This window comes from Caretta caretta, chromosome 3, assembly GCF_965140235.1.
Source record: "Caretta caretta isolate rCarCar2 chromosome 3, rCarCar1.hap1, whole genome shotgun sequence".
NCBI classification, from domain to species: Eukaryota; Metazoa; Chordata; order Testudines; family Cheloniidae; genus Caretta; species Caretta caretta.
This window is the reverse complement of record NC_134208.1, coordinates 130,462,308-130,487,418: the sequence shown is the minus strand read 5'-3', so window position 1 is coordinate 130,487,418 and position 25,111 is coordinate 130,462,308. Positions and strand designations below refer to the sequence as shown.

The 25,111-nt window shown below is 40.7% G+C and overlaps 1 protein-coding gene across 18 annotated transcripts in view; it reads right to left on the bottom strand.

Annotated features, from left to right (window-relative positions):
* FAM120B (family with sequence similarity 120 member B) overlaps nucleotides 1–25,111 on the bottom strand; it is a 192,729-nt gene that overhangs the window by 151,317 nt on the left and 16,301 nt on the right. For all 18 annotated transcript variants that reach the window (XM_075126889.1, XM_075126890.1, XM_075126882.1 and 15 more), the window contains exons 4-6: nucleotides 20,353–20,454; nucleotides 11,325–11,497; nucleotides 5,282–5,374 (exon numbers count right to left, since the gene is read on the bottom strand). In XM_075126889.1, coding sequence (XP_074982990.1) covers nucleotides 5,282–5,374; nucleotides 11,325–11,497; nucleotides 20,353–20,454 — 368 coding nt within the window. The remainder of the gene's footprint in view (nucleotides 1–5,281; nucleotides 5,375–11,324; nucleotides 11,498–20,352; nucleotides 20,455–25,111) is intronic.

Below are 25,111 nucleotides of genomic sequence, written 5' to 3'. Positions count from 1 at the left end.
GGCTTGTGTGAAAAGGGCTGTGATTGGAACACGCTGCAAAGAGAAGATAAAGGAGCTGAGGCAGGCGGACCACAAGGCGAGGGAGGCAAACCGTCGCTCTGGTGCTGCACCTAAGACCTGCCAATTTTATAAGGAGCTGGATGCGATCCTCGGTGGTGACCCCACCTCCACCACCAAGAGCCCCGTGGATACTTCAGAAGGCCTGGGGATGGCAGAAAAAGGACCTAACCCAGAGGATGAAGTCACTGAAGAAGAGGTGGACAATGATGTGGAGCTCCCAGCAGGGTCACCCGGTGGGGCAGGCAGCCAGGAACTGTTCACCAGTCCAGAGGTGTCTAGCCAGTCTCAGAAGTTACTCTCTGGTGAGCAAGAAGCAGGAGAGGAGATGCCTGGTAAGTGGCTGCAGTTTGTGTAGTGCAGAGGTGGGTTCAGGGTAAGAAATGTACAAGGCTGGCTGTGTTTCTGTATGCTGGACATTTCCCTGTGTAGCTAATCAGTATGGCAGAACAAAGTGTTGATGCACGCCAAATCTCACAGGAATCTTCCAGAGAGATCTCTAGGAACGTTTCCTGGAGGTACTCTGCAATCCTCTGCCGAAGGTTCCTTGGCAGAGCTGTTTTGTTCCTCCCCCCATTGTAAGAAAAACTTTCCCACACCATTCAGCAATCACTTGTGCAGGTACCAAAGCGGCACAGAGGTGAGTAGCACAGGGACCAGAGAAGAAGCCACAAGTGTGTAGTAGATGTACCCTCGCTTCCCTGCTTACCCTCAGCAGTGAGATATCTGCTACAATGACCCCTGCCTGTCGAAAAGTGTGGGAGAATTTTATAATTTTTTCCCTAGTCGGCTGCACCGCAACCCTTGCAGAGTGCTCTTTTCCATCATGTAGAGCGCCCCCCATCCTCCCAGCCAACACTCACCTTGCTTTGGGTGTTCGCAGAGATGTGTGCTTGCCAAGGGTCAGTGAGAAAGTGATTGTTGTGTTACCAGAGGTGTATTTTACTGAAATGTTTCAATGCTGTTCATGAATTTAATAATCATGCCTCTGCTTCGACAGATGTGGACTTCAGGAACACCCCACACACACCAGCCAAGAGTTTCCACCAGATAAAAAAGCGTCCAAGATGGAGCAAAGACGACATGTTCCGGGAAGTACTGCATTTCTCCAATGCAGAGAAAAGGGAATTTAAGGAGTGGAAGGAAGACGAAAGGCAGGACAGAAAAGAAAATCAGGAGTTTGTTAAGGATGCTACTGAATGGATGATTACAGTCGTGGAGGAGCAAACGCAGATACCAAAGTCCTTAATAATGCTGCAGACTGAGCAAATGTGTGCCCACCCTCTCCTACAGCACATTCAGAACTCTTTTCCAGGCCCCCCACCAAACTCCACCCACACATTCCTTTCCGCTTTCCGGGACTTCTCAGTTTCCCCTTCACTCCACTCCCTCGGACAACTTTCAAAATGATAGCTGAACCTACACACAGCTCTGAAAGCCTGCCCTTCCCTGGTACCTCCTTTCCCAGCAAGCGTGTGTGTGTGTGGTTTCTTGTGCAATAAAAGCAAAGTTTTTGAACAGTAACTCATCTTTATTTGTTTCCTACAAATTGAGATAACAGGCATTACCAGTACATACACAGGAAGTTTAATAATTTGCTTACTGGAATATAAGGCCCCAAATGTCACCATTGCGTCCTAGGAAAACTACATGTAATGTAACATTGCAGGACCAAACACAGTGATATACATTACTGGTTCTCATTTTCAAAGTGTTGCCTCAAAGCCTTCCTGATTTGAATTACCCTCATCTGGGTGCCCCTCTATTAGCCCTGGAATCTGGCTGCTCAAAATCAGAAAACAAGCGGTCTGCCTCAACACTCCACCCTGAGCAAACCTTTCACCCTTAGCTTCACAAAGATTACGCAATGTACAACATGTGCATATGACCATGGGAATATTATCCTCACTGAGGTCTAACCTGCCATAAAGGCATCACCAGCGTGCCTTTAATCTGCCGTCCAGGTTTCCCGTGTAAGGTTTCATGAGCCACAGCTATAAGGGGTATGCTGGGTCTCCCAGAATCACTATGTGCATTTCAACATCCCCCACTGTAATCTTCTGGTCTGGAAAGAAAGTTCCTGCTTGTAGCTTTCAATATAAGCGAGTGTTCCTGAAGATGCGTGCATCATGCACCTTCCTGGACCACCCCGCGTTGACGTCAGTGAAACATCTATGGTGATATATAAACACCTGCAACACCATGGAGAAGTACCCCTTCCTTTTGATGTATTCCTGTAACCTGCATGACGATACCATCCCACAATTCAGTGCCTGTTTCCCAAGCCCAAAAGCAACAGTCCACTCTCTGCAGCTCTTCTGTGAATGCCAAAAGCAATTTAAAGTTGCTCCTATCCATATCACACAGCATGTCAAGCAACTGGGAGTCTTCTTCAGTTAGGAACTTCGCAATTAACTGCACTGTCATCCGCGATGTCTTCATGACAGTTAGAGCACTGGATAGCAGAGCAGGAGCCATTCCCTCTCATAAAAATGCCAGTGCGCACAGCAAAGAAGGGGCATCAAAAAATGCCACGACAGCAAGCCAGAAGCCCATAGAATGCTGAGACAGAAAGCCAAATCACACCTGGAGTTGCACCTAGCAAGAGATGTTAAGAGTAACAAGAAGGGTTTCTTCAGGTATGTTAGCAACAAGAAGAAAGTCAAGGAAAGCGTGGGCCCCTTACTGAATGAGGGAGGCAACCTAGTGACAGAGGATGTGGAAAAAGCTAATGTACTCAATGCTTTTTTTGCCTCTGTCTTTACGAACAAGGTCAGCTCCCAGACTACTGCACTGGGCAGCACATCATGGGGAGGAGGTGACCAGCCCTCTGTGGAGAAAGAAGTGGTTCGGGACTATTTAGAAAAGCTGGACGAGCACAAGTCCATGAGGCCAGATGCGCTGCATCCGAGAGTGCTAAAGGAGTTGGCGGATATGGTTGGCAGAGCCATTGGCCATCATCTTTGAAAACTCATGGCGATCGGGGGAAGTCCCAGATAACTGGAAAAAGGCTAATGTAGTGCCCATCTTTAAAAAAGGGAAGAAGGAAGATCCTGGGAACTACAGGCCAGTCAGCCTCACCTTAGTCCCTGGAAAAATCATGTATCAGGTCCTCAAGGAATCAATTCTGAAGCACTTAGAGGAGAGGAAAGTGATCAGGAACAGTCAGCATGGATTCACCAAGGGCAAGTCATGCCTGACTAATCTAATTGCCTTCTATGACGAGATAACTGTCTCTGTGGATGACGGGAAAGCAGTGGACGTGTTATTCCTTGACTTTAGCAAAGCTTTTGACACGGTCTCCCACAGTATTCTTGCCAGCAAGTTAAAGAAGGATGGGCTGGATGAATGGACTATAAGGTGGATAGAAAGTTGGCTAGATTGTCGGGCTCAACGGGTAGTGATCAATGGCTCCATGTCTAGTTGGCAGCCGGTATCAAGTGGAGTGCCCCAAGGGTCGGTCCTCTGGCCGGTTTTGTTCAATATCTTCATAAATGATCTGGAGGATGGTGTGGATTGCACTCTCAGCAAGTTTGCAGATGACACTAAACTGGGAGGAGAGGTAGATATGCTGGAGGATAGGGATAGGATACAGAGGGACCTAGACAAATTGGAGGATTGGGCCAAAAGAAATCTGATGAGGTTCAACAAGGACAAGTGCAGTGTCCTGCACTTAGGACGGAAGAATCCCAGGCACCGCTACAGACTAGGGACCGAATGGCTAGGCAGCAGTTCTGTGGAAAAGGACCTAGGGGTTACAGTGGATGAGAAGCTGGATATAAGTCAACAGTGTGCCCTTGTTGCCAAGAAGGCCAATGGCATTTTGGGATGTATATGTAGGGGCATTGCCAGCAGATCGAGGGACGTGATCGTTCCCCGCTACTAGACATTGGTGAGGCCTCATCTTGAGTACTGTGTCCAGTTTTGGTCCTCACACTACAAGAAGGATGTGGAAAAATTGGAAAGAGTCCAGCAGAGGGCTACAAAAATGATAACACATGATTTATGAGGAGAGGCTGAGGGAACTGGGATTGTTTAGTCTGCGGAAGAGAAGAATGAGGGGGGATTTGATAGCTGCTTTCAACTACCTGAAAGGGGGTTCCAAAGACGATGGATCTAGACTGTTCTCAGTGGTAGCTGATGATAGAACAAGGAGTAATGGTCTCAAGTTGCAGTGGGGGAGGTTTAGGTTGGATATTAGGAAAAACTTTTTCACTAGGAGGGTGGTGAAACACTGGAATGCGTTACCTAGGGAGGTGGTGGAATCTCCTTCCTTAGATATTTTCAATGTCAGACTTGACAAAGCCCTGGCTGGGATGATTTAGTTGGGGACTGGTCCTGCTTGGAGCAGGGGGTTGGACTAGATGACCTCCTGAGGTCCCTTCCAACCCTGATATTCTATGATTCTATGAATGCATCATGGGACATTGAGCCCTGTCCCAAGATGCGTCGCGATCTGCTCCACCTTCTCACAACACCTAGTGACAGAAGGTGTCGAGCTGGACTGTGGGATAGGTACCCACAGTGCATTGCTCACACTGTCGATGTTAGTGCCCCAAGTGTGGACATGCTCTGCTGACTGAGGGAGGGAGTGTGAACATGCATTACCGATTTTTATTACAGCGCTTTTTGAGTGTTGAAATAACTTCTGTCAACAAAACTCTGTAGTGCAGACAAGGCCTAAGATGGGTAAATTAAAAGAGGTTAAGTCACGTGCCTAAGATCAAATGGCAAATCAGTGGCAGAGCCAGGAACAAAATCTAGATCTTCAGATGCCCAGTCCTGGTTTCAAATCTCGAGAAAATGCCCCCTTTTACGTTTAACACTGTATGTCATTAATGAACACAAATGAACCAGACAAATTATAGAAAATGAAATGCCTGTAAATGTTACACTAAAAAGAAAAGGAGTACTTGTGGCACCTTAGAGACTAACCAATTTATTTGAGCATAAGCTTTGTTGCATCCGATGAAGTGAGCTGTAGCTCACGAAAGCTTATGCTCAAATAAATTGGTTAGTCTCTAAGGAGCCACAAGTACTCCTTTTCTTTTTGCGAATACAGACTAACACGGCTGTTACTCTGAAACCTGTCATAAACGTTACACTGACGCTCAATTCCCAAACCTTGAGTGAGTAACTGTAAGAGCAGAATGCTCAAAAAGAAAGCCAAACTTTGTTTACCCTAGTTATCAGCCTTATGTTAGCAGATCAGTCATGTCTTTACCTGCAAACCTGCTAGCTGAGCAGCTGACTTCCCCTGAAGGCACAGAGTGTGAGCCACAAACGCATTCAAGTCCTCCAGAGAGAGACTGTCCACCTGAAACAGAGATAAAAAAAATCTGAGCTAGGAGCTATGGAAGAAAAACCTTTCTGCAAATTGGTCTTTATCACTGTGTGAAGACATACATACAAAATGAGTATGGCAGTGGTGAAGGAGTGACATTCCAACAACTTAGATAAAGAATCTGGATAAAGAAAAAGAACATGGTACTTAATTTCACAACTCCATTTGTGTAGCTTTGTATTAACTCCACTCTCCCCAACAGCTAACTTTCACATTCTCCCTCTTCTTTCTCTTTTAGGACCTTTATAAGTAGTACCAACAGGATATCTATCAGTAACCACAATATGAAGGCTACTTCAGAGGTATAAAATATCTTTACAGTAAAAAAATCAATCTACAACTATGGTCCCAAAATGAAGACTAATTGAAGCAGCCATAGTTGATGGCTATTATGATTTATCTCCAGTACAAATGCTCTACTGACCATCAGTAGAAAGATATAAAAAATTAGCTACATCATTAAAAAATGGGTGTGTCAGTAAAAATGACAAGATAATTTAGAACAAAAATTTCTTACTTCAAAGTAAATTTCCAGATTACATTAATACTTGGTTGTTGTTTTTGTGGGGAGGGAGGGGCAGGGTTGGCTCTTTTTTTGTGGGAGGAATTTAAATTTTTGAAGAAAATTGGGGAAAATCACCCTCTTATGAAGAACAACCCAAACGACAGAGGAAAACTCTGAGTTTCATCTAATTGTTTTCTTCAGATGCTTCTGTAAGGGAACGAGAGATGGGGTCTGCCCCTGTGGAAGAAACAGACGGTCTGACTCCCTGAAATCCATGGGTCTCTGGGATCTGACAGAGAAAAAGGGACATCTGTGTGGCAGACCTATGTTTTTGCACCAGCAACTGCTCCCCCACACCCTCTGTGCTCTTTCTGCAGCATGGATCCAACTAAGTTATGATCTCTTACTTCTCCCCCAAAAAGACTGCACACTTAACCTGTGCATATATGTCAATGCTGAATATTTGCTAATATTGCTGAGATTGTAATAAGGTTTTGAATTATACTCTGAAGGAGATCCATGCAGTGTGTACAGTGTGTTTCCTTATCAGCTGGAAACAGAAGGAAGTGTTTTGTGAATATATGGAATCTGCATTGTCAATGCAAACATGTTGTGTAGGGGTTCAGGTACAGTTAAGAGGTGTTCCACAATTTGGCATTTCCTTGCTTTTAAGGGTTTTCTTTGGGGGCGAGGGGATGTTACACTTATCCAACCACAATCCATTTTAAACAAAGAGTTTGTTTATGGAATTAACACTGTTTTATTAAATTTCAGAGCGAAGTGGAGGAGGGGAAAAAGGCAGGTAGGTCAATGGGAAAGAACCAGGGAAGAGGAGAAACACAGAGAGAAGCCATCTACTGTAACTTCATTTACTCTTCTTAGATGATAAAAAAAACATTTAATCCACCCACCCTAGATAAAAATGACACCATCATAAAACTGGAAGACTTTACATTAGGGACTTCTGCTCAACCCCCCTTTCCCTCGTTGAAAACCCTCTTTCTTTGGAAGGTCTTTTAAACTTTGCACAAAGCAGGATTGGGTAATAGATATCAGAATAGTGTAACATTGCAAAGTACTCCTGCCATTCATTAACTCCACCGAAGCATGAATTATTGATTGCCTGCTAAAATTTGACAATAATCTTACCAACCTCAAATTCACCCTCCCCTATTTTTATTTTCAAGGCAGGTGATACCTTTGTGTAAATGGCAGCAAGAGAAAATTACTAAACCTGAAAACCCTAGTATGTGTGGCCAACAAAAAGAGTGATTTTAACCTCAGAACATTTATTAATGTTTCCAGAATTTTGTTCTAAAAGACGGAGCCTCCTCAGCAAACCTCTATATTTTGCTTTTTGGTGTCTGTATTTTTTATTGTGCTACACACAATCATCCAAAGAATTTAAGAGCTTATTAAAATGTCAAAATACTCATTTCTAAGAAACACTTTATTTAGCATTTCTTCCTGATTTGATCAAGCATTTATCACACACCCATTATCAGAGCATTTATAATTTCTTAATAGCCTCAAAAGATAAGTCTGGCTTCACCTACCCCAAAGACCGTTCATGACTTCATCCCATTTGTCCTATTCAGATTTTTAAGAGTAGATTTATCACTTGGATCTTTATCTTTTAACATTTTATTCTTAATTCAGAGACATTTAATTGATGCTCACACTCAGAGGAGTGCTGCATTTTGCTTTCTAAACTGGTTCCATTGATTTAGAGAGACAAGGTGGGTCACGTAATATATTTTATTGGGCCAACTTTTGTTGGTGAAAGAGACAAACTTTTGAGTTTACACAGAGCTCTTCAGATTTGGGAAAGGTACTAGTGTCACAGCTAAATACAAGGTGGAACAGATTGTTTAGCATAATGAGTTAATACATGTTGCAATAAACCATTCAAGGTGAAATGGGCGGTTAACACCTCTGCAGTCCTAGGACGAAGGCGGGAGGGGTTAGTGGATTACAGATTTTTGTAATGAGCCTTAAATCCAGTGTCTTTATTGAGTCCATGATTTTTAGTGTCTAGCAAAGTTACGAATTTAAGTTCCCAGGCTTGTCTTTTGAAGGTGTTGTGCAAATTTTCTTTGAGGGTGAGGACTGAGAGGTCAGATTTGGAGTGAATGTTCTGAGAACCGTGTTCACCCACAAGTGATATGGTGTTTTTGTCTGTGTGTTAAATGAAGTGGTGGGGGGGGTAGGGGGGAAGAGCTCCCTTTTATGGGAGCTACCCCCTAGAAACCAGACAGGAGGTGGGAGTGGGAGGACCAGGTTTTGGGGTGACAGAGGTAAACAGGTGTGTGAGAGAGTTCCACCTATAGAACTGCCCCATAGGTTCCAAAGAAACAAAATATATGATATGGTTGTCAAATGACTACATAGATTTATGAATGATGTATACTGGCTTGTCAGCAGAATGTTTATTATATGAATAGTTGAAAAATGAAATTAGGCAAGGTAATGGCAGAAATGCCATCCAAGGAATAAGTCCATGTGTTTCCCTAGGATGCTGGTCAAGCAGCCCAGTTACACAAACCTCTTATAAGGGAGATGTGACAGATATTGCAAACCCAGAGGCACACAACATTCTATTAAGTTTATAAAAAGAAAAGGAGGACTTGTGGCACCTTAGCGACTAACCAATTTATTTGAGCATAAGCTTTCGTGAGCTACAGCTCACTGCATCCGATGAAGTCAGCAGTGTGCCCTTGTTGCCAAGAAGGCCAATGGCATTTTGGGATGTATAAGTAGGGGCATTGCCAGCAGATCGAGGGACGTGATCGTTCCCCCCATTCGACATTGGTGAGGCCTCATCTGGAGTACTGTGTCCAGTTTTGGGCCCCACACTACAAGAAGGATGTGGATAAATTGGAGAGAGTCCAGCGAAAGGCAACAAAAATGATTAGGGGTCTAGAACACATGACTTATGAGGAGAGGCTGAGGGAGCTGGGATTGTTTAGTCTGCAGAAGAGAAGAATGAGGGGGGATTTGATAGCTGCTTTCAACTACCTGAAAGGGGGTTCCAAAGAGGATGGCTCTAGACTGTTCTCAATGGTAGCAGATGACAGAACGAGGAGTAATGGTCTCAAGTTGCAGTGGGGGAGGTTTAGATTGGATATTAGGAAAAACTTTTTCACTATGAGGGTGGTGAAACACTGGAATGCGTTACCTAGGGAGGTGGTAGAATCTCCTTCCTTAGAGATTTTTAAGGTCAGGCTTGACAAAGCCCTGGCTGGGATGATTTAACTGGGAATTGGTCCTGCTTCGAGCAGGGGGTTGGACTAGATGACCTTCTGGGGTCCCTTCCACCCCTGATATTCTATGATTCTATTCTATAAGTGAGCAGTAGCTCACAAAAGCTTATGCTCAAATAAATTGGTTAGTCTCTAAGGTGCCACAAGTCCTCCTTTTCTTTTTGCAAATACAAACTAACATGGCTGCTACTCTGAAACCTCTTACGTTTATGTATCACTATGAGTTAGGGATTGTATGTGTATGCAACTATGGGGAGAAGGTTACAACTTCTCCAGAAACCAAAAACACTGGGAGGTGATTAAGATAAATCACTCAGGTTATAACACCTCCAGAGAGATACCACCATCTGGGGAGGTTCACATATACTGGTTCAAACTGAACTGCCTAGAGACCATCAGACAAAGAAAAGACTTTTGGATAAAAAGCTGGGTTAACACTGACTCAGGGCTTCTTTCTGATCCAGCAAACGGACAGGACCTCCTATCCAAGGGCCCCAACCCTTAGACTTTGGTCTAGTAGGGCCCCATAAATGACAGATGACCTCTGATAAGTTTTTAGCATGTGCATGGGAACTTTTTTTTTGGTGTTTTCTCTGTAATACTTTTACTTTAAGAATAAATGTGCTTGCTTTCTGAAGGTTTTTTGATAAACTGTATATACTGTTCTAGCCCCTGGAGAGAGGTTAACCACAGGTGCCAGGCCTCAGTTACACCTGGTGGGGAAACCATAGTGAAGTGCAGAATGACTATAAGCCTAAACCTTCAGTCTGGAGGGAAGGAGACACAGGTCTCTGCCCAAAAGAGGTGAACAGCTGGGACCTGGAAACCTAAAGAGGCTGCCCTCAAAGAAGACCCAGAGGTGGGGTGGGCTCAAAGGTGCAGTTAACACCGAAATTGTGACACAGGATTTTTTTTTTAATTGTGTTTCCTGACCAAGCGGGAGGGGAGCCCAAGTTTCTTCAGAGATTATTTTGCTATCCCTTCCCTCAGTCCTACCCCCCCAAAAACCCTACAGATATTAGTATGCAATGTATGAAGGGTATCCAGGATAAAGTGATACATAGTTAACACTGTCAAAATCATGTCAGCCACAATTCAGCAAAGCACTTAAGCATGTGCCTTTGTACTTTCTCATTAAGAATCTGTGCTGTAAATGCAACCACTTAAAGGGAGGGAAAAAGTGATTACTGTACACAGTTGTACAATTCCCACATGTACTTTCCAAGCACAGAAATCTTAGTTTGGGTTAATTCACGTGGCTAAGAAGAGTAAGAGAAAATTAGGAAGATCCTATTTTCACATACAAATAAAAACCCACTACTGAGAAAACAAGAGTCAGAGAAAACAAATTATATTTTAATCAAAAAAGAGTTCATAGAAACAGGAAATACAAAAAGCTAATCAAATTAGATGAAGGAAATATTTTTTCGTTGCACTAATAAAACAAGATATATTTGTGAGTTCACTCTTTTAAAAGGTGACTAAAATTGTGAAGAATGTGTTAAAAATCTCTTAGAAATGGAACCAATTAATTAATATCATATTCAGTCCTAAATTTCTTTTGGTTTTCATTGTTTTAGGTACATAAGCAGTGAATATTTTAGAGTAACAGCAGAAATACGTACATGACTTCTTATTACAGTCAGATAAGAATTCGTATTTGAATGTGAGAATTGCTATGGCCACTCATCGTGGCTTTGAACTGGGGGAGCTGACAAGGGGTGGTGTGAAGAAGTCATGGGAGCTGATGAGAAGGCCTAGAGTAGCCATAGGAACAGACAGTCTCTGTTAGCAGAGAGGGTTTTTTTCTTTTCCTTTTTTCAAAAATCATGACATGAAAGAAACACAAAAAGAACAGCCACAATTTACAAATGAGCCAGGTACAGGGGGAAAATCCTAAGATTACATTTTTAGTTAGTTATTTTTTGTTAAGATGCGCAAAGGTCTTTTGCCAGAGGCATTCAAAAATTAAGATGTATAATTTAGGAAACACAGTATTTTCTCAGACAGGATGACACGAGTTAACTGGAGTAATAAAAAATACTGTAATATAGTACTATTAATGTAATCAACTATGCTTGAGCTAAAGATGAAGAGATACATTGACACAAGTGTGAGCTGCAAGAGCTGGTTACATAGTAACCATTCACTTTACCTGCAGAGTAAGGTAAATCAGCAGACAGCAGACAGCCGCAACAGATGGGTCCAGTAACTGGAACTCCTCCACCATGTCCTGAAGGTGAAAGCATGCCAGAAATGTCCTATACCGCAGTGTTTGCACCTCTTGTCCTTTAGTGAGCCACAATGTTCTCAAACTAGGTGTTCCACCTACAAAAGAAATCCATTATTTTATCTTTGCAATAGGAAGACAAGACAAGTTTTGCCTATTAAATTAAACCAGTGGTTCTCAATCTATTTACCACTGTGGGACACATATGCAGCTCTCTGTGTGCTATGTGGACCACGTCCACACAATATATATACTACCCATATGAGCCTGAAGATGTCACATGGGCCGCAGCTGTGTGCTGACTGTGCCGCAAGTGGCCCATGGGCTGAGAACCACTGAATTAAACTTTAAGAGGAAACACTTGTTCTGCCCTTTAAGTTTGCAAGGAACAAAATGTGAAAATTAACTGAATTTACATTTGTAGCAAAGTTTGGTTTTGAAAAAAACAAACAAACAAAAAGGCTGCAATCTAAACAAGTTTCATTGAAGAGAGCTACACTTTTATACCGGGGCTAGTGTAGGCAACTCTGAGACAAAGGGGATTCATCCCTTGAGACAGCAGGCTTTGTCTTCACTACTGCCCTTCCCGCAAGAGCTCCAGTGTACAAGGAGAGGTCAATATTAACCTGAAACAGAGGTTTGATAGGAATCAGCATATCCCCCAGGTGGTAAATCAGTGCGTCCTTGGGAACCGTGGTCATGCCCCTCTCTGGGCCAGCACCTACTTTTAGGAATGACACTGGTATTCCCCTGGCAGAGTAGTGGTTGCAGGTAACTTCTGTCACGGCAACTCCTCTTGAGCACCCCACTACTGTCAGCCCCCTACATTAAGTCCAGTGGCATAGTCCAGAGCTAAATCAAACCCACCAAGGCCTATTTATTCTCCTAGACTACAGTATGATAATGTCACTACTAATGAACACACACGCGTTATGAGACTAACTATGTTTCATGTTATATCAATCTAGGCATTTTTAGTGGACTCTTCAGTATGGTAACTAGGGAGATCCACAAAGGTAGTTAGGCTCCTAACTCCTATTATTTTCAATGGAACTTTGAAGCTCTCCACTTACATTATATTTAATCCACTGTCAACATAAATATTGTGAGTGAAATGCCAGGTGGATATCTAGACATCTGCACCGAAAAATCCCAATTAAAGATACACACCTACTGTAAAGCAATGTTGCTTTTGTTGTTGAATAAGCAGAGAGGTGCTAGTTTTAAGACTGGACAAAGCTACATTTGGTAACACATCTTCCTTTATGATGAGCAGCAGCTGCATTCTACAATTAGAGCCACTTGGCAACAACAAGTGATTAAAGTGTCAAGGTGCTGAGATCTAGATGGCTGACGTGTTTATTTAGCAAAGAAAGCCATTAACCAAATGGTACTGTGCCTAGAGAGAGAGAAGTTAAAAAGCAAATCCTTAAATATTTTCCTCCCTCACCCTCCAGAATGTTTACTTTAATATTCTCAAGACTATGGTTCCCATCAACAGATGTCAATCATAGCAACAATAACTGTTCATGCAACCCTGACAAAGTTCTTTGCTTTTACCATACCAAATAAATGGTGATTTTTCAGTCTTCAAATCACTTTGCAGGAAAAATATGCATACTCTTCAGGAAAACATTAATCATTTGACATTAATTAGCAAAAAGAATAATTTCTGCTAAAAATACAGACTAATACCACCACAGACAACAGAAGTGATAGTGTCACTTTATACAGTACTGATGAGACCTAGAATATTGAATCCAATTATGGGAATCGCTGCATCAGAAAAAAGTCAACAAACTGGAAAGAGTTCAGAAGAGCAACCAGAGAGAGTAACTTGGGTGTGTGGGGGGGAAATAAAGATAAAATAGTTATGCAGCTGGCCTCTGGATAGGCAGATACACTCCAAGAGTCAGTTGTTAGAAAATAATCTCTTTCATCTCTAATTTCTAAGATTTTATAAGTGAATTTTATTTCAAGAGCGTAGATAATATTTTACTATCTTCAAAACAACACTGCTTAACAACTGCAGTGATAATGGAAATCATGTTATATGAAACAGAAATGAAGATCCAAGGATTGATTCCTCCAAAATACACTCCTTGAACAAGTACAATGTACAAGCATGCAGGTGTGCTGAAAAATCTCAGCAGAAAAATCAATAGATCTCCCCTGTAAAAGATTGCTGATTCCATCGTTAATTAAAATCCACATGTGCAGTGGGAAGAAGATGGACTTGTGAATTACAAATTATTTGTACTTGTAAAGGAAACATAATTCTATCTTCTAATTGAACCTACCAACCAATAACAACACTTCCATCCAAGGATCTCCAAGCATTTTACAAGTAATTAAACTCACAATGGTCTTAGGAGTTAGCTATTATATAACCCTCATTTGACAGACAAGTAAATTGAAATGCAGCAAAGTTTAATGACTTACCCAAGGTCTCACCAACAGTTTATGGCAAAGCCAAGATTAGTACATTGAAGTCCTGATTTTCAGTTCTTTGTTCTAACCACTAAACTACACTGTCTCTCTGCTAGATTTAACAATAACTATAATACATTCCTGAGGAAAGAGAGGGGTTTACTTGGATATGAAAGAAAAATACATTTTTCTTCTAATACTTCTGGATATTCTTATTTAGGGCTTATCTACACGGCACCACAGTCTGAATTACAAGAGTGTGAACTATAGTGCACTCTAACGTATTATGCTCCAACTGCCCCATGTAGACCCTGCTAGTGTGAACTAAATGGTATCTAGTTTGCGTTGATGTCGTCCCATTTGAAAAAGGACTACATTAGTGTGCACGAGGTACCTTTTAATCTGTCCCAGCAGGATCTACTTGGGGCACTTAGAGCCCAACATGTTAGAAATGGGACTACAGCAACACGAACTAGGTACCTTTCAGTTTGTGCCAGCAGGATCCAGATTGGACAGTTAGAATTCAACATATAGAGAGCTCTACAATTCACACTCCTGTAATTCAGACTGCAGTGCCATGTAGACAAATCCGCTGATTCACTTTTGAAAAAAATATTTAAGAAACAAAATGGGAAAAAATTCATAATTGCTGCTTGAGCAGTTGCTACTAGAAGGATTATTCAAGGGAAAATTAACGGTCCTATCCGAGATTTAACAATTACAAGTTTATGTAAATCAAAGAAAGATGCCCTATAACTTTACATGATTTTTGTCATTTTCAGTCTTCCTTTATTATGCAATAAAATTGTGTGAAGAGCTAAATTTAGGAGTACTCATGCTTATACTCCTTGTGCATTCCTAGAGTGAGACTATCACCAAGATGAGTGGCCTGGTCACCTCAGGGATATGAGTTGATATGTTTCTAACAAGAAAAAGAGTACTTGTGGCACCTTAGAGACTAACCAATTTATTTGAGCATGAGCTTTCGTGAGCTACAGCTCACTTCATCAGTGAGCTGTAGCTCACGAAAGCTCATGCTCAAATAAATTGGTTAGTCTCTAAGGTGCCACAAGTACTCCTTTTCTTTTTGCGAATACAGACTAACACGGCTGTTCCTCTGAAATCTAACAAGAAAGATACCTTTTAGTCAATATTGTGAAAAGATCATTGATCAAATTAATTTTTCCTTTTAATTCATGTGCTAGAATAAATGTTGTATTGAAATGTGATCATGTATGAATAAAAAACAAGACAACCTCACATGCATAGTAAGTCTTTATTTTGGTTGGCTGAGCTTCAATAATTGATTTATAATAAGCAAGTAATGCATTCAGACACAAACTGGTGGAATGCATTAACACCTCAGTGTCATTAAACTCTAGGTTTACATGAAGCTGCTGTATAAATTTACACCAACCTAAGTCAGGTCACCACATGGTACATGCACTGCATGTGTAATATACAAGCCGCACAGTTTAAAATAAAAAATACAGCTTCCCAACCTGAAGAAATAAATAATGAGAGCTGAGATGTGGCTTTATAGTAAAGAATGAAATAAATAAAATTATAAAAATATAATAAAACAAACATTTTAGCTCTTTTACATGTATATGAAAAAACAACTATAAGAAGGGTTTTAGAAGACTGCTTATCAGGAATGCTTAACATTAACCTGTCAATAGTCTTGGCCACTTTCAAAGGTTTACTACTGCAAGCCAGAACACTTGTTAAATATGACTCTTAAAAATAAATCTTTCAATTACCCTCTTCTGAAACCAGCTATATCCATTACATATGCCTGTAGTAACCAATGATTGGAACAATGAAAGTACATCCAGACTCCTCCAATACGAAGTGACTGATATTTAAATTCACCAACAGTATCTGAGATACTTTTGGCAACAAAATGAAAAGCAGTATCAGAATATGTTTGTGACAGCTGAGGCTGCCAAATATCTCTTTAATCAGTAGTAAAATACAGACCCTGAATACAGCAAATGGATCGGCTATCTTTAGGAGATAAGAACGTTTTCAAACTCATTAAATGGTACATTCCTAATACACTTCACGTTTCTGTTATCAAATCTAATTTCCTTTAGAAATATTTTATCAGCATTTTATTTGCTAGATTATTTCTGGAAGACAGAACATATTGATTAAATCTACATGCATTTTCCTTAAACAGAATTATGTATCCTAGGGTTGCCAACTTTCTACTTGCACAAAACCGAACACCCTTGCCCTGCCCCTCCTCCAAGGCCCTGTCCCCCACTCACTCCATCCCCCCTCCCTCTGTCACTCACTCTCCCCACCCTTACTCACTCTTTTTCACCAGGCTGGCTCAGGGGGCTGGGGTGCAGGAGGGGGGTGAGGGCTCTGGCTGGGATGCAGACTCCAGGCTGTGACCGAGGGGTTCGGAGGGCGGGAGGGGGATCAGGGCTGGGGCAGGGGGTTGGGGTACAGGGGGGAGTGAGGGCTCCAGCTGGGGGATGCAGGCTCTGGGGTGGCGCTAGGGATGAGGGCTTTGGGGTGCTCCGGGCTGGGATCGAGGGGTTCGAGGGCAGGATGGGGATCAGGGCTGGGGCAGAGGGTTGCAGTGTGGGATGGAGTCAGGGATGCAGCCTCCAGGGGGTGCTTACCTCAAGCAGCTCCCGGAAGCAGTGGCATGTGCCCCATCCAGCTCCTACGTGGAGGCGCAACCAGGAGGCTATGTGTGCTGCTCCGTCAACAGGCACCGCCTCCCCCCCCCCCAGCTTCTATTGGCCATAGTTCCCAGCCAATGGAACTGTAGGGGCAGCATTTGGGCCAGGGGCAACATGTGGGGCCCCACTGGCTGCCCCTACGCATAGGAGCCGGAAGGGGGACATGACGGCTGCTTCCTGGGAGCAGCACGGTGCAGAGGCTAGCAGGGAGCTGCCAGCCCCACTGCGAGGCACCGCCAACTGGACAGTCAACGGCCCAGTCAGTGGTGTTCCGGTCGAAAACTGGACACCTGGTCACCCTAGTATATCCCCATCAATAGCATGGGGGATGGACAAGATAGCCTAATAGGTCTTTTACGTTTTTATGGCCATCTTTGCTCAACCATTAAATTAAAGAAAACAAAAGTCATCTAAGGGTTTAAATTTAATTTTGGTCTGTTAAGATGTGTGCGGGAGAGTAAGGGAAAATCCATACCCTAGTCATTCAAATGGAAGGGAAAACTCCAAAATTTCAGACGGGACTCCTTCAGAGGGCTGGGTCATATAAGGATACGTATGTATACAGGCACACACACTATATCTTAAATTATTGTTCTTGAAGCCTTAACACCAGTTATTTTATAACCTAATATTGCATCTTCCATCAGCTGTAAGATTTTCAGATAATCTTACTGTCTTATGTCCTATAACAAGTATATTTTAGTAGTCTTTTTCCTGGGTGTTTTTTTTTTGTTTTTGGTTTGTTTTTTTTTTTTTTTTTTAAGATTTCTGATATCTGCAATGATCCAGATTAAAGTTTAAAACATATGTCAAAATATTAGCTTTTTCTTTAACCACTTCAACAAATTAAGAAACCTGAAAAGATATAGGTGAAAACTTATACCTAGTGAAGTCAATAGCAAAACTCACACCGATTTCAACAGGGCCATGATTTCATCCATAATCTCTTAGTACTCTTCTTTGAGAGAAAGTGATGAAATGTTTATATAATATAAAATTTTCCAAAAAGACACATATTTTTATCAGAATCTGCAGCAGAAAACCAAAGCCACACAAACAAAAAACAAAAACCCATCACACATATTACAAATGCCTGTGGTTCAAATAATACCTTCTATCAAGATTCCTCTTTTTTGTTGGTCTGACTTTGACTGACAGATTTGAATTCTAACTTCCTATAACATCATCTTTAAATTTATCTCCAAATAAGATTCCCATTTGAAAACTGTGATGTGCTGCTGACATCCTTATTTGGTGAATCAGAGTCATGCAGTGGAAAATAAAAGCTGCATGAGGGAATTTAAGTCATACAAATATGGACAGCAAAAAATTCAGAAAAATATTTGTTCTCTGAAGGAATGAAAACAGAGCACTAAAAATAAACACCAGAAGTCATCCTCCCTTTCTGTAATAGTCTGCTCTGTGAGTAGATCAGCTTTTTATTACTGAGTTAGTACTTATTAGGGATGAATAAACTTCCACTTTTAGGTTGCACATACTTTTAAAACTATATTTTGGACTTGAATTCTTCATGGTTATTCTCAACACGAAGATAAATGGTGTAGCCAGAGCACCTGCCATTTATGTAAGTCCTTCTCCGACTCTACCACCTGGAAGGGAAGATTTAACCATAGTACTCAGACTGAGTGTTCAGGGCAGATTTGGGGCTAAGATTTTACCTCCCCCAACTTTAAAAAAAAAATTAAAAAAAAACAATACATGAAGGTGTGGTGCTCTGTAAATGCATACTCAAATGAAATAAAGTGAAAGCTGTATAAGACAGACCAACAGATTTTTATACCATGGCTTCATATTATCCTAAGCATCTCCAGATCCATCTCATTCCCCAGCCAGCTGCCTGTCTCCTGAATTCCCCTAACATCTGTATTTGAATGTGCAATCATTACATCACTAGATTCCTAGAGAAGGAAGGACAGTCTCTGGGACAGAATACTGGATTTGGGCTCAGGAAACCTGGGTTCAGTTCATAGCTTAACTACAAACTTCCTTTATGACCTTGGGCAAGTCATTTAATATCCTTTGCCTCAATTACCCACCTGTAAATTGGGATATGTTGCTACCTCACTAGTGTTTTGCAAGAATAAAATACATTCATGATTTTGAGGTGCCCAGATACTGTGAAGAAGAAGGGCATATAAGTAGCACATGCTTTTCAAATTCTGCATGTTTTGGAGTGCACTGACAGTAGGGAAAATGTGAATTTGGGACTAGGGGTGCTGGAACAAGTAGAAAGGTCACCAGCTTTAATGGGCATCTTCTTATTTCATCTTAAAAGACTTGAGGGGTCAAGGAAGAAGGTAGGTCTTACCAGTTATTTCCTTTACTGGATTGTGTGATAGTCAAGTAAGCTCAGAGGCACATTTCTATATCCTATTTATTTTAAAAAGAACCAAAATAGAAAAAATAAACACAACCAATTACATATATGCAGTAAGAAAAGTAACAGCAGTATTTGGTGCCAAACAGTTCATGGGAGCACTTGCTACTTCCAGAAAGAGGCAAGGCAGGATAACTATTATAAATATTCTGTGTTTTAAAATAATGACACAAGTAGAAAAAAATGGCAGGTTAGTCAATGACTCATAATCCCCCTTTAACTCATGATGGCTGTGCATTTTTTCCCTCCACTATGTGAACTAAAAATTAAGGACCAAATTATCCATGAGGTAAGCAGACACAACTCCCATTAAAGTCAATGGGAATTCCACCTGCTCATTCCAGGTTGGAAACTGGACCAAAAGGCCAATTTACTAGTATCTGGTCATTTTTGTCACAACTTTATTGTTACAACAAAGGCCCCAGCCATGTAATGAGCTCTGCAGGGGTCCCTTTGTACATAGCTCAGTGCCAAAGGATTGGAGGTTGGGACCAAAGTTTGGTATTTTATTAGGGGGTGCTGCGCTAATGGAGATGCCATATTTTGAGTGAGAGATAAAATTGAGCTCCTGACACACTTGTGATAAGGGTAAAGGTGTTACACTAAAAATATTTTGGATAAATTTCAGCTAGGTAACTGCTTTTGGCCAATCTGAATTCCCTTTGAGAGTGCAACTGGATATGGTATTGTTCACTTCCTATCCTAAACTATCAGAGTGCAGCTGTGTGCCATTAAAAAGATGTCACACTCAATCCCAGGGGTGACTGCACTGCAGTGGTAGACAGGCAATTCATATACAGTGTGACCAATCATGTAGTGAAAAATGTGTTATAAATGTAAAACGGTTCTCTTAATATTACAATCACAATGAGATAGCTGAAATGCTGGTGGTGCAATGTCTCCCTTTTCTTAAAGCAAAATAAAGACAGAGAAGAAACAAAGTAGTGCAAACATCGAAAGCAGACAGTGTATGGGCCACAAATAGTAGAAAAGAATTCACACGCACCACATAGGAAGTCCAATTATATTTTTTTGAAAAATGGGACAATTTTTGGATTTATGTATGGTTTGGTAAACCAGCCTCTTTTCACTTCCTTGTCCTCAAATGCAATATACCTTTCAAACTCTTTAAATAATTGTTCACATCTGCTTCAAATGTCAATTTCTCAAAAACGGTGTGAGATTTTAATTTAATACAGTATTAATATGAAATTCTGAGATTAAAACTGTTAAACACACAGTGCAATTCCAAGCAGCTATGGAGATACAGCACTAACATTTTAACAAGTGGTCTTTCATAGTCCTCTTTGACTGCACCACCAAATATCTGATGAAAGATTTTCTAAACAGATTTGTAACCAAATATTCAAATAATATCATTAATCGGTTGGGAATTAAATATAAAGATGAGATTTTATTCTACCTGGGATGTCAAGCTGCATAGGTTGTACGAGGTCTGGTTGCTCCATTGGATTCCCAAAGTACACAAACCATTCCTTTACTATAGGATAGGCTCCGCAGGTGTCTAAAGGAATAGACAATTTGATCAATAAACGAAGTACAAGTTTACATAAGGGTTAAGAAGAGTGGTGGGAGGGGACTGCAAAGCATTAGTAAGCACTAGATTACAAGCTGGTTGCTCAGATCCTTTAAAAATACAAGAAACAGTTTAGAGCATCTTTTCACAAATGATCAGAACAAATGGCTACAGGTTTAGTTATACATTATGACAAGAGTTCAGTGTTGGAATCGCAACTGAAAACTCAAGGCAAAATTTTGAGCTGTGCATGTGGCAATGAGGAGGAAGGGCTAAGTTAGCTTTTTGTGCCCTTCTCATCCTGGGCTGCCCTTCGGTGTAACTTAGCCAGTCTTTGGAACCTATGTTGTGTCAGGTTTCAGAGTAGCAGCCGTGTTACTCTGTATCTGCAAAAAGCATCCGATGAAGTGAGCTGTAGCTCACGAAAGCTTATGCTCAAATAAATTTGTTAGTCTCTGAGGTGCCACAAGTACTCCTTTTCTTTTTATGTTATGTCAGCCTCCCGAGGCTGCCTGAAAGACCACAACGCAGCCCAGACTCTCCACAGTGCTGCATGCTCCAGCCCTGCCCCTAATGTTCCCTGCCTGCTCCCAGACCTGACCGTGGCACACATGCTGTGTCAGGTCTTGCAAGGGGTCATTACAGGGCAGCCTATACAGCTATCTGCACCAGTGGAATCCTCCTATGGCTAGAACCGGGTCTTTTAGGGCCCCTTTACACCACTCCAGCCCTCTCACCTGGTGTAAAGGAACCAGCATGGGGGCTGCGGATCTCATCCCAAAGTATATTTTTGAAAAATGCTTGATGTGATGATTGAGGTAGCTAGCAATTTAGGCTGAGATTTTCAAAAATGGGCTAAGGGAATTAGGGCCCCCATTTCCCATTGACTTTCATGCCCAGCTCCCATTGAAATCTAATGGGAGCTGGGTGCCTAATTCTCTCAGGATCCTTTGCAAATCCCAGTTTAAAGGCAAACCATTTGTGACGGGGGGGGGGGGGGGGGGAAGGGAGGAAAATGGCCATTTGTCCTTTTTAAATTATGTTGTATAAAGAAGGTCTGAAAAGTCTCCTGGTCCCCCCAAAATAAAGTTTTTTTTCTTCCTTATTTTTTACCTTAGTAGTATTGGGCATGTCCATGCTTTCCTGATGTTGTTGGAGGTCGCAGAAACCTCTTTTGCTCAGCACACATTCCTACATATTTAACTAGATTTATTAGTTATTATTACCTGACAGGCTTGCCCTTTTTTTCTGATATGGAAATAGTTATAACCATTTTTTCCCTAAAAGTATTTAAATGTTACATTTGCTATTTTTATGTTCTAGCTACTTGAAGTTTTTTTTTTAAAAACAATACAATAACTAGGTATTTAGAAAAGTATCCTAATTCTATTTGGTGTATTCAACACATCATCTTCATGTTGTAATTTGATTTATAGAAACTTTTCCGGATCACCTCCCATCATTGTGAAAAAATACTAAAATTAGTATTATTCCCCTTGTACATGGTACTCTCCCTTTCGGTCCAGAATCTGCTTGCATCACAACCATCTCATACAGCTCAGTGGAGCATGTCCTGAATTTTCACTTCTGTGTTGCAATATGAAGAAAACAGATTTGTCAATCTCCAAGCAGATGCTAGAGGATAAAAAAAATCCTACATTAAAAAGATACCCTGAGATTGTATAGCAATTGAATTGCTGAACAGTCTAACATCTTGTTTTGGAATAATAATTGATAATTATTGGATTGATAATCTTTCATTAACAGGAATGTCTAACTTAGAATTCTAGTGTCACTTTTTGAAAAGAGTTCTGCAATTTGTATTTATCTTTAAAAAAAAGACTTATGAGCAAGTCAGGATACTTCAATAAAAAATGAGATGCTGGGTTATAAAAATGTTATAATTAAGATTATAAACTGTCATTGGGTTCTAAATTTGGGTAAAAAACCATTTTTACACTGAACATTTTTCTGGTACTTATGCTGCTCAAGCACTAACATACCAAAAAGGAGAGAGTAGTCATAGTAAACCTTTATTATTATTATATTTATGTATACATGTGTATGTGTTTATATATATTTACAAAACATCAAACATCTTGGTGATGATAATCCATCAATTATATAAATACACGATTATTCAAGTGAGGTAGTCAAACAAACAATGACTGTTAAAAGCACGATTCTGCACAACTGACAACACAGAAATGCAACAAGAACAGGACAGGGATGTGAACGCTGAATTCAGTCTCTCCCCAGTACTGGAAATAAGGGTTCATCCTGGCTACTGCTCCGGTGGCATAATAAAACCTGCTGCACTAATTAGACTGAAACTCCTTAAATGCCACAAGACTGAAAGCCTCTGCTTGCCAACAAGACATTCGTATTACCTTTGTTCACATCCACTACATATCCTGGCAAAACATTGATGACAAATCTTTTTAAGCAGCATGACTCCCAGGGTGCCAGGAAGTGAGCCATTCAAAGGAATATATTTTAAATTCTTTACCATTCAAAGATCAAAATGTAACACCTGAGTGACATTTGAAGGAAAAAACCACCCTGCTGATTTCTCTTTGATCAAGTAAAATGTCCACTGAAATTGTGCATTAGTGCTTCTCTTTTGGGTATGATTCCAAAATACACCAAGTTAAGAATTAATAAAAAGAGATTTTCTTGGAAAAACTTAATGTGAATATTGGGTGACCTCATATTCACCCCAAATCTTATACCATAATCTAAAATGGCTGCACCTTTGATCCTGAGGGATCCCATTAAATTCCTAACTCCCTTAGAAACTTTTGATAATCCCAGACTACATTTTCAAAATGCTTCTGCACTATGTATACTGAAATCCAGACACATCTGGAGTGGAAAATGGCAGCTATTTTAAAAAAAAAATAAACATTTTTGTGAACGATCTGTGAATTACTGTTGTCTATTAGTATAAACAAAAATTCCAAATTGGATAGGACCCCTGTGTGCAGCAACATGCATAACTTTAGACTTCTATAAATTATGTTATGTTACATATACTCCTCCACATCTGTGAACACTTCAGCTCTACAGAGTGCACACTGGTGACAAGGAGCACAGAATCCTCCACACAGGATGTCTTTTGGCAGTGTCAAAGCAGTTTGGCAGGCTAATCTTAGAACTGGGAGTAATTCCATGATCTCTAGGAGTCAGCCAAGTATTTATGATACATTACATACTTTTTAAATTAGCAACAGCAATACAGGTGCAGACGTTTCCATGTAATGAGTGAATTCTAAAACATAACTGCCAGCTTTGTTCAGAATTATTACAAAAAATAATCTGTTTGGGTTATCGAGGTGGGGTTAACAGAAGCATTATCCACTATTAACTTTTTCTCTATCTAAAATACTTTTACCAGTAGTATTATTAAAAGAAAGATGATAGAAGCTCAATGCTGTATAGGTAGTATGTCTGCTAAATTATATTTAAGTAACTAATGAAGCCAAATGAACTACCTTTATTTTAAAAATTTAGCCAGTACCTGCTGTCATGGGCAAGACCACAATCAAGCCTGTACTTTTTAATGAGTCTCAAAATATGGCCTCTATCTTGCAAACACGTCAGGACTTGTGTGACTGACTTTACTCATGAGCAGCCACATTAGTAAAGGTGCACACATGCTTAAGTGTTTGCAAGATCAGAGCCTGAGGGAAAAACATCATGGTTTACTATGGTGGAGATTAAAGGATCTAAAGGTAGCTAGGCCCCCAACGCCTACTGAATTCTCAATTCCCTTAGGCACCTTTGAAAAAAACAGCCTAAATTCTCAATCCTGAGGAGCTTCTGGGGGGGAGGGACCCTGAGGCAGCAGTTTGTGTGACATTTTCATCTATTCTGAGCTAACTGTTTTTTAAAAAAATATCAAGCAACAAAAAGGTTTCAGAGTAGTAGCTGTGTTAGTCTGTATCCACAAAAAGAAAAGGAGTACTTGTGGCACAAATACTCCTTTTCTTCAAGCAACTAAAAGAAACCAGGGTATGTCAGATGACTGCAAAAAGAAGAGGCCAATTTCTACAACAGGAACGTCAAACTGATGGACTTTAAGGATTCAAAAAAATTAAGTACAATATTTAATAAAACAATATAACACTAGCTAAATGATTTCACTTGCTCCCCTCCCAATTCTCTTTTTAAACTGAGAGGTTTTAAGAAAAATCATGATTACAGAACAGAACAGGCCACCTGACGGCATTGTTTGAGGGAGAAATTGGAAAGTGATGAACACCAACAATCCTCCTTAAAACTCTAAAAATAATTTCTGGAAAAACAATGCAGTACTGTCTATAACAAGGTTCAAAAAAGAACTAGATAAATTCATGGATGATAGGTCCATCAATGGCTATTAGCCTGGATGGACAGGGATGGTGTCCCTAGCCTCTGTTTGCCAGAAGCTGGGAATGGGCAACAGGGGATGGATCACTTGATGATTACCTGTTCTGTTCATTCCCCCTGGGGCACCGGTCACTGTTGAAAGACAGGATATTGGGCTAGATATACCTTTGGTCTGACCCACTATAGCCGTGCTTATATTCTTATTTTAATTATGAATTGCCACACCAACAGCTTGTACACAGTTATGACTTATATTGGTAAAACTTATGTCAAC